General features: G+C 38.5%; 1 protein-coding gene across 2 annotated transcripts in view; it reads right to left on the minus strand.

Moving 5' to 3' along the window:
• Positions 1-13,228, minus strand: part of LOC149842248 (homeobox-DDT domain protein RLT3-like) — a 61,990-nt gene extending 48,762 nt beyond the window's left edge. The window contains exons 1-2 of one of the 2 annotated variants that reach the window (XM_090001335.1): positions 13,055-13,228; positions 4,844-4,916 (exon numbers count right to left, since the gene is read on the minus strand). In XM_090001335.1, the coding sequence (XP_089857461.1) occupies positions 4,844-4,877 (34 nt within the window). In that variant the 5' untranslated portion in view covers positions 4,878-4,916; positions 13,055-13,228. The remainder of the gene's footprint in view (positions 1-4,843; positions 4,917-13,054) is intronic. The other variant, XM_090001334.1, reaches the window with a different exon arrangement.
• Positions 13,229-14,032: the final 804 nt, after the last annotated feature.

A 14,032-nucleotide genomic window follows, 5' to 3' on the forward strand; every position in this document is an offset into this window, starting at 1 on the left:
ATACATGGTCTATTAACAGAAGAGGGAAGGAAAGGAGTTTATGCAAGTTGGACTAGTCTTTTGTCAATGATAAGTGGCTACAGATGTGGAGTTCGAACAACTCGCTACAGTTATTAGCCAGAACTACATCCGACCATAATCTGATCATGTTCCAGTCAGCATCACTATTTCCAATAGGGAGAAAACCTTTCTGATTCTTTAAAGCTTGGTCTACCAGAGAGGAATGCAGAGACATCATAGTTTTCAGCTATCAAATACCAGTAAGGGGGTGTCTGATGTTGAAAGTTATAGGGAAACTTCAGGAGGTTGCATATAAGATATAACCTTCATCAATGGAGATGTTAACTCAGCCTGCATGAAGGCCTGAAGACATCAAAACACTATACACCAATTGGAGCATGAGAGTGACTTACTACAGAGCTTTGTGGATATTCAAGCAGCTTGCAAACAATTTTCCAAAGGGATTTTAACAAGAGCCAACTCGAATGGAGTATTATTAGCGACATCGCAGAGAGGCCTCGAGTCTCGTATGAAAAAATAGGATGCTTATGACCCCAATATAGACGAGGAGATTTGCAAAGCAATGTTCAATGTTGAAGAGGAAAAGGCACCAGGACCAGACGGATTCTCTGGGTGTTTCTACCAAAAGTATTGAGACGTGGTGGGGCCAGATGTGATCCGGACCATAAAAGGATTATTTTAACAAGGGGAAAATGGTTGACATGCTTAATGAGTCACATATAGTGCTAATCCCCAAGGAAAACGGTGCTAGCCACTTAACTAAATTTTTCTTTTTTGAAAGGCAAGCTGGGGTTAGGCAGACCCCTACCAGATAGCTCTTAAGCCCCATGTGGCAGAGGGATTCAAACCTGGGCCTTCAGCTTGACACAGGACCCTGCTTACCATATGGGATACCACCTTGGTGGTCACTTAACTAAATTTTGACCCATAGCATTATGTAATTTTCTTTACAAGATAATAACTAAGATCATGGTCTTTTGCATATAGGGAATTCTCTCAAGACTAATTTTGAGTAATCAAAGGATGATCCAAGACAGCATATTATTTGCTCATGAGCTATTGATTCATTAATCCACTACAACTATGTGGCAGTGTGTCTCAAAGTTGATCTTGAGAAAGCCTATGATCATGTAGATTGGGAGTCTCTGAAAAAATAATGGAATTGTTCAGTTTTTGCAGCCAATGGGTCATTCTTGTAATGATGTATGTCACCACTGCATCCCATGTTCTAGTAAAAGGATTCCTGGAGAGTTCTTTGATAGCAAGGGAACTAGGGGTGTCGACGGGTTGAGTTTGGTTCGGACTCAAGTGGAACCAGATTTTCGGGTATGGTATCGGGTCCAGACCTGGGTCTAATCGGGTATACTATAAGGGAAACCATACCCAGACTCGATAAGAACTACATGAACCAGACCCGGACTATACCCCTTAAATTAATATCTTTTTATCATTTTTACATTGAAAATTTGTGGGTCTTAATCAAAACTCGGGTTAGGCCTGGGTCTGGTATAAAATTTCACAAACTATACCCGTGTCCATATATTAATCGGACCTTCGGGTCTGGACCCGGGTCTTAATCGGGTCATCTTATTTGTCACCATACCTGGACCCTAAAGGGTTTGGTCCGGGTCGGGTCGGGTCAGGGTAACCCAAAACCGTTAACACCCCTAAAGGAACCCTATTTCCCAGTACTTATTTCTTATTGTGATGGAATGTCTCACCAGGAAGCTAAAGGGAATGGTGGAGAAAGGGGGAGATCCAAGTCCCTATATTCCCCAGATACGGGTCAACTCAACCTGTACTGCTCTACACAGACAAAGTCCTTGTTCTATCCGGAGCATCAGAGGGATCACTATGGAAGCTGAAAGTTATCTTAAACAAATTCCAACAGCATTCAGATCTGAGCATTTTGTACTCTTTAACATCTCTGAAGTGTGGCTGAACACCATCTTGGGCTGGGAGTTTGAATCACTCCCAATCAAGTAACTGGGCACCCCTCTATTTGCAGGCCAGCTAAAGAGAGAATTTTGTGAATAACTATTGGTTAAAATATGGAAGAAATTGGAAGGCTAGAAGGCTCGTACCTTATCATATGCAGGGCAAATCTGTCTCATAAAACGTGTATTAGAAAGTATTCCGATGTATTGAATGCTATCATTTTGTATCCCCAAATCAGTATTGGACTCATTAGAACAAATGTTTTGTAACTTTTTATGGAATGGGACAGGGCCAAGAAGCCACCTGCACTTGGTTTGATCGGGTGACTTGTTAATACCAAAGGAGGGTGGAATTGGCCTTAGGAGCTTACTAGAAACCAATAGAGCGAACATGTCATGTCTAGCATGGAAGTTGCAGCAAGTCTCATGAGGAAAAAATACCTCTGTTAAAAGCCTATGGACGGTGAAGCAGCCACTGTGGGGTTCTTGTGGAATGGAGGAGTATACATTGGGGATGGTTGCAGATAGAATACAAAGTTAGTTAGAAGAATGAAGACGGAAACTAAGCAAGATTTTTGACTGAACCATGGGGGCAGACGATCCTAGTGGATGGAACACACGAAGGCAATATGGAACCATTCAGGATCAATTAAATATAACAGTCAAATAGGGTATCCGCTTCTACTCAGCCTTCCCGCAGGCTCTAGAAGGACAAAACATATATTTGAGGGAAATTTTTCCCATCTTCATTATGGTGAATGACAAACTGCTTAGGAAGGGTGATGCCAAAAGTCCCTCCAAACGTGATTTGTGGGAAGAAACTAGAATGAAACACCAAGAAGAGGGTTGAAGGGAAGCAATGTGGGCAAAGAGCCATCTCCCCAGAGCCTCTTGGATGCTATATCTGGGGTGAGCAAACCAGTTGCTCACTCAAGACTGTGTCCAAAAGTTCAGCATCCGTCTGGCCAATAGATGTGTATTATGTGGAAGCAGCAAAGAAACAGTCTAGCACATATTCTTTTCCGGTCCAATGGCTCAAAATGTATGGCAGTTTGTGGTGAACAGATTTGGGAAGAAAAGTGTTCCTAACTCACAGCTGTGTTGGGAACTGAGATGGTGCTGCAGACAAAAACTAAAACCAAAAATGGCTGATGGAGTGTTGGATGATGGCATTTCATCTAGTTGTTTGGAAGCTCTAGTGGGTGAGGAACAAAGCCGTTCGTGAGACCACATCACACTTCAAGAAGGATCAGGAGAGAGGTGTGGGCATGCTGCAATGAGAACTATTTAAAGATAAACGGGCCATCTGAGATCTCAGCAAGTGTCAAAAGTTGGGTTAAATTCGTTTTAATATCAGATCTTTGGCAACACCCACCGATGGGGAAAATGGAGTTGCTAGTGGCAATAGGCTCTGAGCATCCTATACTCACATTGCTTATGGTTTAAGATCAGAGAACGGGGAGTTCTTAAGAGCAAGTGTGTTTCAGGTTTCAACCGGATATGATTTTTCCAGCCAATGCCATTTTTGAATGGCTAGGGGAGGAACAAGCAGTGAGAAGTGAGCAGTGACAAGGTGGTTTTTGTGACCTTGGATAAATCTTGGATGGCATGGATAAAGACGTTAGCAAAAGATAGATGTAGAGCTCCATCCTTCTCAGCTAGAGCCATTGATTTTGTGTACAGACTAGAGTGTAATAGAAACCTCTATCAAGAGGTTTGTCATCTGCCTTTTCAATCACTATAGGAGGGGAAGAACATGTCCTGGAAGGGTAAACCCCCGAACTTCTTTGATGTAAATTGATTTTTGTCCCCCAAAGATGTGTATTTTTATAACTAGTTATCATCCTTGTTAAAAGGAGGCGGACTTACCCCCCCTCCCCCCCCAGCTGAAGCTTTATTCAAAAAAATAAAGCGACATGCATGTTAGGTCCAGCAAGAAGACACAAAGAACCCTTATTGACAGGCTCACCCAGATAGGAACAGGCAGGGAGTCCTACTTACAACTACCGAACACCCAAAATTTGGATTAAAATTTTGTTAATTCCATTGAAAAACAATTAGAATTGCATCTTTCCAGTTGATCTAGATAGAGAACTGAAAGCTTTCATGAATCATAACTTTGGATCTCCACATTTACCAAGTCCAAATAAAAATGTGTCACCACAAACTGAAAATAATACCAAATCAAATCCAGGAGCTTCTGTCCCTTATAGAACACCAGTCTCAACTTCAACAAGGGCCTTCAGTATAATCATCAAAATGATAATAAAATAGCAAAGGATCCTTGATTCCATGGAACAGATGCCAATCAACAAAAAAAGAACATAAAAGTGATAAAAGCAAAATCCAGCTTCATGGTTTCATCCCAGATTGAATCTTATGCATTCAATAAAGTGGAGTTCCCATCTCCATGAGCAATTTAAGTAAAACTAAATCATTATCATAATCAAAGGTGGAACATCATCAAAGGAACAAGTTAAAAAATTTCTGCAACATGCTTCATTGGAAAAATATAAACAAACAACTGCTTAATACAAAATAGCATCAAGCTAAAAGTAAAACAGCTACAAGTTACAAATACATAAATTTCTTTGAATAGAGAAATCATTGAAGCTGGCACAGCCATGATTAGCAGGACACTGATGAAAAGTACAGGATACCTAAATGATGACCATAAGGGCATACTAAAAGTTCTTTCCCTTTCTTCCCCATTGGAGGAATCACAATGGGAGTTTCATCTGAACAGGACAGTATTAGATAGATGCTATTACAGGATTGCTAATAAAAATATAGAAGAAACCGAGTATAAAGAGCACAAAAAGGTGCATTAGATGAATGTAGTTGCATCTGCAAACATGAATTTATTAGAATTAATCAACATATACCAGTTGACCGAGTGTGTGAAAAATAGGCACTCATATCTGTTGTGGAGGACCTAGAAAATTATGCAAGTTTTCCCTGCCAATTAAGATGGAAAAGTCATCACAGAAAGTACATATAAGAACATAGAATAACAACTTAACAAAGACTAAAATGTCAAATTTTCAATAATGAAAAGCAATCATTTGGAAAATTTGAGAAGCAAAGTTTGGACCCTTTGTTTTCTTTCACCATCGTTAGAGTTTTCTGAAAATTAACTTTGTTGCTTTGATATTTCTATGGTGTTCTATATAGTCAAACGTGTACACAGGGATCATGATAATATTTGCTTATGCACCTAGATCCCTTCATAGATGAAGTTAAATATGATGTTTTTAAAATATAATGAATGTTTCTTCAGCACTAAAGCACAGTGTTTTCACAAATAATAATTTGAGAGATATTGACCAAGTGTTATTTTGAAAAGGAAAATCATAACAAAATGCGGGCATGATATAGCTCTAAGCTTAATAGGAAAATCATAATTACTTTCTAGGTCAGTTCAAAAGTATGACTGCAACTATGTCACAGGGACTCGGCCAACTAGGTGCTGCACCCGCGTCGACGCGACGCGACGCGGGTGCGGCACCTGGTGCGGTCAACCTGACCCTGGGTGTATGTCCAACTTTTGGACTATATATATATATATATATATATATATATATATATATATATATATATATATATATATTTTTTTTTTTTTTTTTTTTTTTTGCCGCACCCCCTCACCCAAGTTTTTTGAAAGTGTTGCACCCCGCACCTGCACCCATGTGACATAGGACTGCAATTGCTTAAAGAGTATTCTCATACTTTGTAAGAAGGTATTTGAAGACAAATAGTTACTCAATTCCACCTTCAAGTTCACATCATTTAAGTCTCTCAACAAGAAAATGAAAAGACGTAGCCATTCACGTTTGGGTCTGGATCCTGAGATCCGTACCCAATTCATTTTATCTATTTTAACACATGCTCATTAATGGCATATTGTAATTTTAGTATTGTCTGTAATGGGTATTTTCGTACCCTAATTTATGTACATGAGTTTACTTAATGTAAAGCAAGAAGAGCCGACCCCATTGGGGTTTCTCCTGCAGCCATCAGAGCTTCTCTCTCCTCTCTCGTTCTTTTCTTAGATGGTATCAAAGTCGTGATCCTCTCCAAGGTCTCGGTCGAAGGTATTTCTTCTCTTATTCCTCCTTTTCAGCCAACGTATTCCTTTCTTTTCTGCATATTCCTATTCTCCAACGTACTCCTTTTTCAGCCAACGTATTCCTATTCTCTTTCTTTCTGCATATTTTCTTTTTTTTTTCTAAAATCTGAATCCTATCTCTTTCTATTTCTAAAATCTGAATCTGCATATTCCAGCCAACGTATTCTTCTAAAATTTGAATCCTATCCTTTTCTTACTCCTCCTAGCCAACGTATTTCTCTGTGCAAGTTTCAGCATATTTTTCTATTCTCTATTTCTTACTTGTTATCCTCTTTGACGTGTTTTCATATCACGTCTACATTGTTTCTTCTTTTCTTCAGAAAGACAAGGTCAGATTTAGAGATTTCTATCTAAGTAAAACATCATATCTCTTTTTGGGTTTCCTTTCCTATTTGTTTTTCTTTTTGAAAGGAAAAGCACGTTATATTCAAATAACGTGTTCCTGTTTGCATTTCATTGACCAACTTTTATTCAGATCGTTTTTGCTGCATAACCTCGGTTTCTGAACGTTTTTGCTGCATAACCTCGGTTTCTGCCTCGCGTAAAAAAAAAGGCAACTGAGTTCTCTTAAACTTGTTCTTAGATCTGATTCAAAGTCTTGCTTTCACCTTCAATCGCCTATGGATTCTTTTTCTGCTTCTCAATTTGGCCTCTCTTCCAACTTTCTTAGCCAACTTGTATCTGAGAAACTGAACAACTCCAATTTTCTCACCTGAAAAAGACAAATCATCCCATTCATAAGAAGTCAGGACCTTTCTGGACACCTAGATGACTTTGTTTTTATTCCTCCAGAGTTCATATCACAAGATGGCAAGACTGAGGAGGGTGACACTTTTATTACTTTTGTCAGAAATCCAAAATATATATCATGGATGAAGCGAGATCAGGCTTTGGTTGCCTACATCACTTTCACGCTGTCACAGAAGGTGCTTGTGGCAATCCCAGATGACTGCACAGCTATGGCATCGTCTTGTTCAAACGTATTCTCAAGTTTCCCAGGCTAGAGTTTTATTTTTAAAAAAAGAGTTTCAAATGCTGAGAAAGGACTTCATGACTGTCATGGAGTATTTAAACAAAATGAAGACTATCACAGATCAGTTGGCGATTGTGGGTTGCGCGATCAGTGACAAAGATATGGTGCAACAAACCTTGAGCGGGCTGGGACCCGATTATCATATGATGGTTACTTCCTTTCTGTGTCTGCCAGACTTACCTACATTTAAAGATCTCCGCGCTAAGCTCTTACAGTATGAAATGACTTTGAAAGGATTCTCTGAAGATAATCACAACCCCAGTGGAGCACACGATATTCTTGCCACCGGAGTTAACTACGGTCGAGGACGTGGTAAGTATGAATCTCGAGAAAGGGAAGGTCAAGAGAGGAATGGACAAGAAGCTCGTGGAATATTACCTACTCCCAGTATGCCTCCTAATCTGCAAAGGCAAAGAACAATGCCTACCTGCTTTCTCTGTAACAAAAGGGGGCACATAAAGGCAAATTGTTGGTTTAACCCGCAAAATAGAGTAAAACAATTGGAGACAATAAAGGGAACAGATACATTGAAGAATAGTGGAGAAGTCAAAGAACTGTTGTTATCTGCCTTGGCTGAATTGAACATCAAACAGAATGATCAAGGCACTTGGTATGTTGATTCTGGTGCAGCTACCCATGTCACTGGTGATGCTGGTAAGCTCCTAAATCTTGTTCCTTATGTTGGTAAAAATAGTATTGTCACTGGAGATGGGTCTCACCATCATATTTCGCACATTGGAAATTATGTAATTCCTATGCCCAACTCTTCTCTTGCTCTTTCAAATGTCATTCATGCTCCTAATATCAAGAAAAATATTGTTTCTGTATCTAAGTATGTTGATGACATTAATGCTTCAGTTGAGTTTACTCCTTTTTCTGTTTGTGTTAAGGACCTTCACATGATCCATCTTGAAGCTCGCATCATCATTTTCAGTTCCTTCTAATAGTATTTTTAATCTTTCTGAATGTATTGAGCCAAATCTTTGGCATGGTCGTCTAGGTCATTGTAGTAGTCGCTTTATTGATAAGCTTGTTTCAAGTAGTCTTATTCCCAAGTCAAGTCTGAATTTAAGTGTCGAAAATAAAAAATGTTCTAGTTGTCTTCAATGTAAGAGTCATGTTCTTCCATTTCATTCCATTAATAAAAGAGCTTCAAGACCATTTGAAATCATATGTTCTGATGTTTGGGGTCCGGCTCCAGTTTCTTCAATGTCTGGCACTAGATATTATCTCATCTTTGTTGACAACTATTCTCGATATACATGGATCTTCTTTATGAAAAGTAAATCTGAAACCTTCAAGTTATTTCAGAATTTTCATTCCTTTATTCAAAATCAATTCTCTGAGAATATCATTTGTTTAAAATGTGATAGAGGGGGTGAATTCTCTTCAAATGACTTTATTAGTTTCCTCCAAACAAATGGGATAAGGAGTCAGGTGTCTTGCCCTCATACACCTCAACAGAATGGGATTGCTGAACGAAAGTATTGTCATATTGTCGAGAGTGCAATGAGCATGATGCATGACAGTAATCTTCCAATTTCCTTCTGGACAGAGGCTTTTCATAGAGCAGTTTATGTCATAAATCGATTGCCCATGAACATCTTCGAAAACAAATCACCCTATTTTTCTTTGCATACTGTGCATCCAAATTATCATGATTTGCGTGTATTCGGGTGTATATGTTATGTTCATGTTGACAGTTCAATGCGGCACAAGTTTCAAGATAAGGCCATAAAGTGCAAATTTGTTGGGTACGCTGATGATTACAAATGGTACAGATGCTATGATCCTATGAGCAAGCACATCAAAATATCCAGAAATGTTGTGTTTGACGAATCAAATTTTGGTCATAGTGTTGACACTCCTCCAAAAATTGAAGTTTATCATCCTTGGTTGAACTCAGATCTCTTTTCTAGTATTGATGATGTTTGTTCTTCTGAACGTAATCAAAGAGGTGAGGGAAATGTATCAACTGTTGCGCAAAGAACTCATAAAAGTGTGAATTCTGAACCACCGTCGGCTCCCGAAAAGTATAAGGGCATTGTTTACTCTAGACGTGAGAAGGAGATACCCCTCAACTCTAATCAGGAGCAGAATTCTGCTTCTGCTTCCATTCAATCACCTGTTCACAGAAGATCTACCCGTTCTCGACACCCAATTGATACGTGGGTTAGTTACAAGAACTTCACAATGGATTTTCAACTCTTCTTAACCTCTCTCAGCAAGGAAGATCAACCCACAACATTTTATCAAGCAATAAATTCTAAGAGATGGATTGAGGCCATGAACGAATAAATGGAGGCTCTTTATGAATATGGCACTTGGAATATTGTTCTCAGACCACACAATCGAAATGTGGTTGGGTCAAAGTGGGTGTATAAGATAAAGTATAAGCCAGATGGCACTATCGAGCGGTACAAAGCTAGACTTGTTGCAAAAAGCTTCACACAGGAGCAAGGACAAAACTATGATGAGACCTTCAACCCAGTCGTGAAAATGGGCACTATCTGCATCATACTAACATTGGTTGTTGAACATCAGTGGACTCTCAGCCAACTGGACGTGAAAAATGTGTTTCTACATGGAACTCTGAAAGAGGAAGTGTACATGGAGCAGCCCATTGGGTATACAGAAGGGAACTCTTAAGAATATGTGTGCAGGTTAAAGAGAGCTATATATGGTCTGAAGCAGGCATCTCGATCTTGGTTTGACAGTTTTTCAATTGAAGTTGAAAAATATGGTTTTAGTCGATCTCTTCTTGACCATTCTCTTTTCATATTCAAATGCAAAGAAATAGTTACCCTGTTATTGATATATGTTGATGACATTATCATTACAGGTAACTCTAATGAACATATTGAATAGGTTAAAGAACTTCTGAACCAAAGATTCAAGATGAAGGATCTTGGTAAGTTGCGATACTTTCTTGGAGTAGAAGTTGTCAGGACTCCTGAATGCATGACACTTACTCAACATAAGTATACCGTTGATGTTCTTAGCAAGGCAGGTATGACATATTGCAAGCCTCTAAGCACACCCAGTGTACTTCATCAGAAGCTCAGTTCCCAAGAGGGAGATTTGTATGAGGATCCTACAGGATATCGCAGGATAGTAAGAATGCTTCAGTATCTTACCTTCACTCGGCCTGACATTGTCTATTCTGTCAATCAGGTATCTCAGTTCATGCATGAACCATATATTGGACATATGGAAGCAGTTAAACGCATTCTTCGATATTTAAAAGGAACTATTGGAGATGGTATTTTGTACAGAAAAAATATGCATGACCATCACATGCATGAACTTCTTACTTACACAGATGCAGATTGGGCAGGAGACCCAGATGAGCGTAGGTCAGTATCAGGATACTGTATTTTCATTGGCTTAAATCTTGTCTCCTGGAGCAGTAGGAAACAAAAGGCCATAGCCAAGTCGAGCACAGAAGCTGAATATAGATCAATGACAGCTGCTACAACTGAAGTAACATGGATCAGGCACATGTTGACAGAAGTAGGAGAATCGATTTCTAAAAGCATTCTCTTGTGTGATAATCAAAGCGCTATCAACATGTCATTCAATCCTATTTACCACAGTCGTGCTAAGTATATTGAAATTGATCAACATTTTGTAAGACATAAGGTCGAAGAAAAAGAAATTGAACCAGAATACGTTCGGACTGCTGATCAAGTTGCTGACTTATTTACAAAAGGACTTATCAAGGATAGATTATGGATGTTAAAAGACAAGTTGTTCATGATTCAAAACCATGTACAACTTGAGGAAGGGTGAAAAGACGTAGTCATTCACGTCTGGGTCTAGATCCTGAGATCCAGACCCAAATCGTTTTATTTATTTTAACACATGCTCATTAATAGCATGTTGTAATTTTAGTATTGTCTGTAATGGGTATTTTCGTACCCTAATTTTTGTACATGAGTTTACTTAATGTAAAGCAAGAAGAGCCGACCCCATTGGGGTGTCTCCTCAGACATCAGAGCCTCTCTCTCCTCTCTCATTCTTTTCTTAGAGAAAACACCTCTACATAGCTGCTTGTTCCAATAACAAACTTCATCTATCAAGGAGAGCATTGAAGATGAACATTCTTGGCAAATTGTAAGTTACACAGATGAGTAGCTTCTATGGATGAAACCCAAAGGTAGACTTGTACGGTTGTACCCAATTGACGAAGTCAAAAACACTAGATACATGGACAAGTGCTCATAATTAAAGACATAAAAAACAGATTACTTGAATACTACAAAAGCTCACTTATGAGCAAAAGTGTACGCTGGAAGAGTTTGAACTACATTCAGCATGTGAACAGTACAGCTATCACTAGAGTTGATGTGGTAACATCCACATTTAAAATGCCATCTTCATCAAGCAATTGTGATGACAATTTTGGGACTTCGAATTTTGTTTGGTTTTAATGATTGTATACGCTGAAGAGAGCTTTTCCCAAGCCAATTATTTCTAACACTAGGATAACAGGAATAGCTTCCTGATAATGAGACAGTCTGATACACCAAAAAGATTGCATATAAAGACATAATTAATTAATTGGCTAGATTACAAGGTCCAAAATGCCAAAGAGGAGAGTCAAAGTGCTTTCTTCAAAAAACTGATGAAAACCATATGTGAGGCATGGCCATTTTGAAGGGCTTAAGAGGTTATATTCCATGATGGAGATACAGAATAATGTCTAAATGGTTATCCTCAAACCTCTCTTAGAAATGTTATGTATCTTTTTAGCTCTTTTTCCTTGGACATGTATTGATTTAATGTTAGTTAATTTACTTCAACCTAAGGTCCAATTTTGGATGACAGACTGAGAAAACTTGGTTTAATAAAACCTGGCTTTCTAAAAGACTGGTTTCAGAAACACTCTGAAACCTAGTTTTGCTGTTTGGGTGACAAGCGATAACCTAATGCCAACTAGGTTACATAAAAATTGCTATTCGGTGACAATATGAGCCTACTTCAATTTTCACCAGAATCCTTATAACAAGTAATTTTTAAAGAAAGCTTAACATTTTCATGAGTGATATTAGGGTCCTTTATCCAAGATAACCCAGTCCATCATGTCATTAGAAAAAATATAGTTTATGAGCACATTGCAATCAATTTCTAACTCATTCAAATGTCCAAAACAAGCATATTTTTCTTCACCAATTTTAAATGTGCGAATAAAAGTAATTAGACACAACTAAAAGCTTAGTTGCTCATTAAGCTCACTAGTTATACTGATATACTATAAAAGATTACCATTCCAAGATGATAGCATAAAATAAAATATCAAAAATTCTCCGCAAACTACTGAAAACCAACATAAGTTTATCAATTAATCACTGACGGGAAAAAAGATGGTCTGTTATACGATTAAAGAATAAGATGAAAACAGTCTACTACACTGATCATAGATCAGAACTAAAAATCTTGTGCACATTGTATGTTTCAATGAAAACACAGAGCAACTCGACACCCTGCAACAGACCACTCCAAAATTTCACACATACATTTAAAAGGTACTCTGAATTAAACAGGTATATAACAAACAGAACAAAATCTTAAAGCAAACAAAAATAAGAAATCTCAAAAATTGACTTAATTTTGGAAGAGAACTCATGTTGGTATAACACATATGACGAATCAAGCAAGCAGCCTAGTTTCTACGCCAAACATTCAGAATTTATAAGAACCTTAAAAGGCGACAGAGACATCGCTGAGCAATGAGAAAAAGATACTTTCTTGAATTATGGCCTGACTTAAGCTATAACAAAGTCTGTAAAGCAATAAAATGTAAAATTTAGTGAATAAACATTGCTACACACAGAGAGAGAGGAATGGCAGCCAGAGAGAATCGTCCGGAGAAGGGCCATCCTGAGGCCATTTTCCGACCTGAAAGCAGAGAGAGAGAGAGAGAGACGTTACCGGCAACGGAGGAGGACGCTGCCGGAGGGGTGGGGCAGGCGAGGAGAGGAGCGCGGGGTTGACTAACGCCGCCAGCGGGAGAGGAGGGAGTAAGAGGGGGTAAGGGGGGAGTGGGTGTGGAGAGGGGGCGGGGTCCCGATAAACCCATAAACCCTGCAATCGGCTTTTGTCTTCAAAAAAATATCACCACGCAAACCAGGTTTTTGACGAAGCAACAGGTTCGGACGTCATCCGGACGGGCCTAAGTGGCTCAGCATGAGATATTTTTTTTCAGCTCGATAAGTAGTCCAAGTGCTAACTGGAGAAAATATTGGCTACTATCGAGTGCACCGTACTCTCTAGGAGAAGCAGCCCATTTCATCACATTTTCTTGATTTTTTTGTAGATCGAGTCATTCGTGTGATCTGTATGGTTTGTTTGGTAAAAAACATGTCTTAAATTGTCTCCAGATGTATAAGCAGATTTTTTAAAAGGTTTCAACCATTCAACGGTCCACAATGTGTAAAAATGTTATGGTTGAGAAAACCACATTTTTAGATCAAAACTACTCAATCAAAAGTGCATTATTTAGTAAATTAACCATGTTGATCGCATTCGCGTGGTCAAATTGATGAAATAAGGCTTGTACCTATGAATTTTAGCTAGAGAGTATGGCACTTTAGAGTGTAGCCAACATTTTCTTTGTTAAATGTTGTTAATTAGTTACTAACGTATGGAGCAAAATATTGGCTATCATCAAGTGCACCATACACTCTAGTTCATTTTCAAGATTTGTTTTTTATACGGATCAAGCCCTATGGATATGGTACATTTAGTTTGTTTAGTCAAAAATATGTTTATATCAACCAATTGAACTGTATATGCACAGTTTTTTAGGGCTGCAAGATTAAATGACCCATAATATGTCATATTTTCATAATTAACAAAATCATGTTCTTATGTCAAAAACGCTCGGTCCAAAGTGTGTTTCCTAATAAC

The sequence above is a fragment of the Nuphar pumila genome, chromosome 3, assembly GCF_984573655.1.
Source record: "Nuphar pumila chromosome 3, dmNupPumi1.hap1.1, whole genome shotgun sequence".
In the NCBI taxonomy this organism is placed as follows: domain Eukaryota; kingdom Viridiplantae; phylum Streptophyta; class Magnoliopsida; order Nymphaeales; family Nymphaeaceae; genus Nuphar; species Nuphar pumila.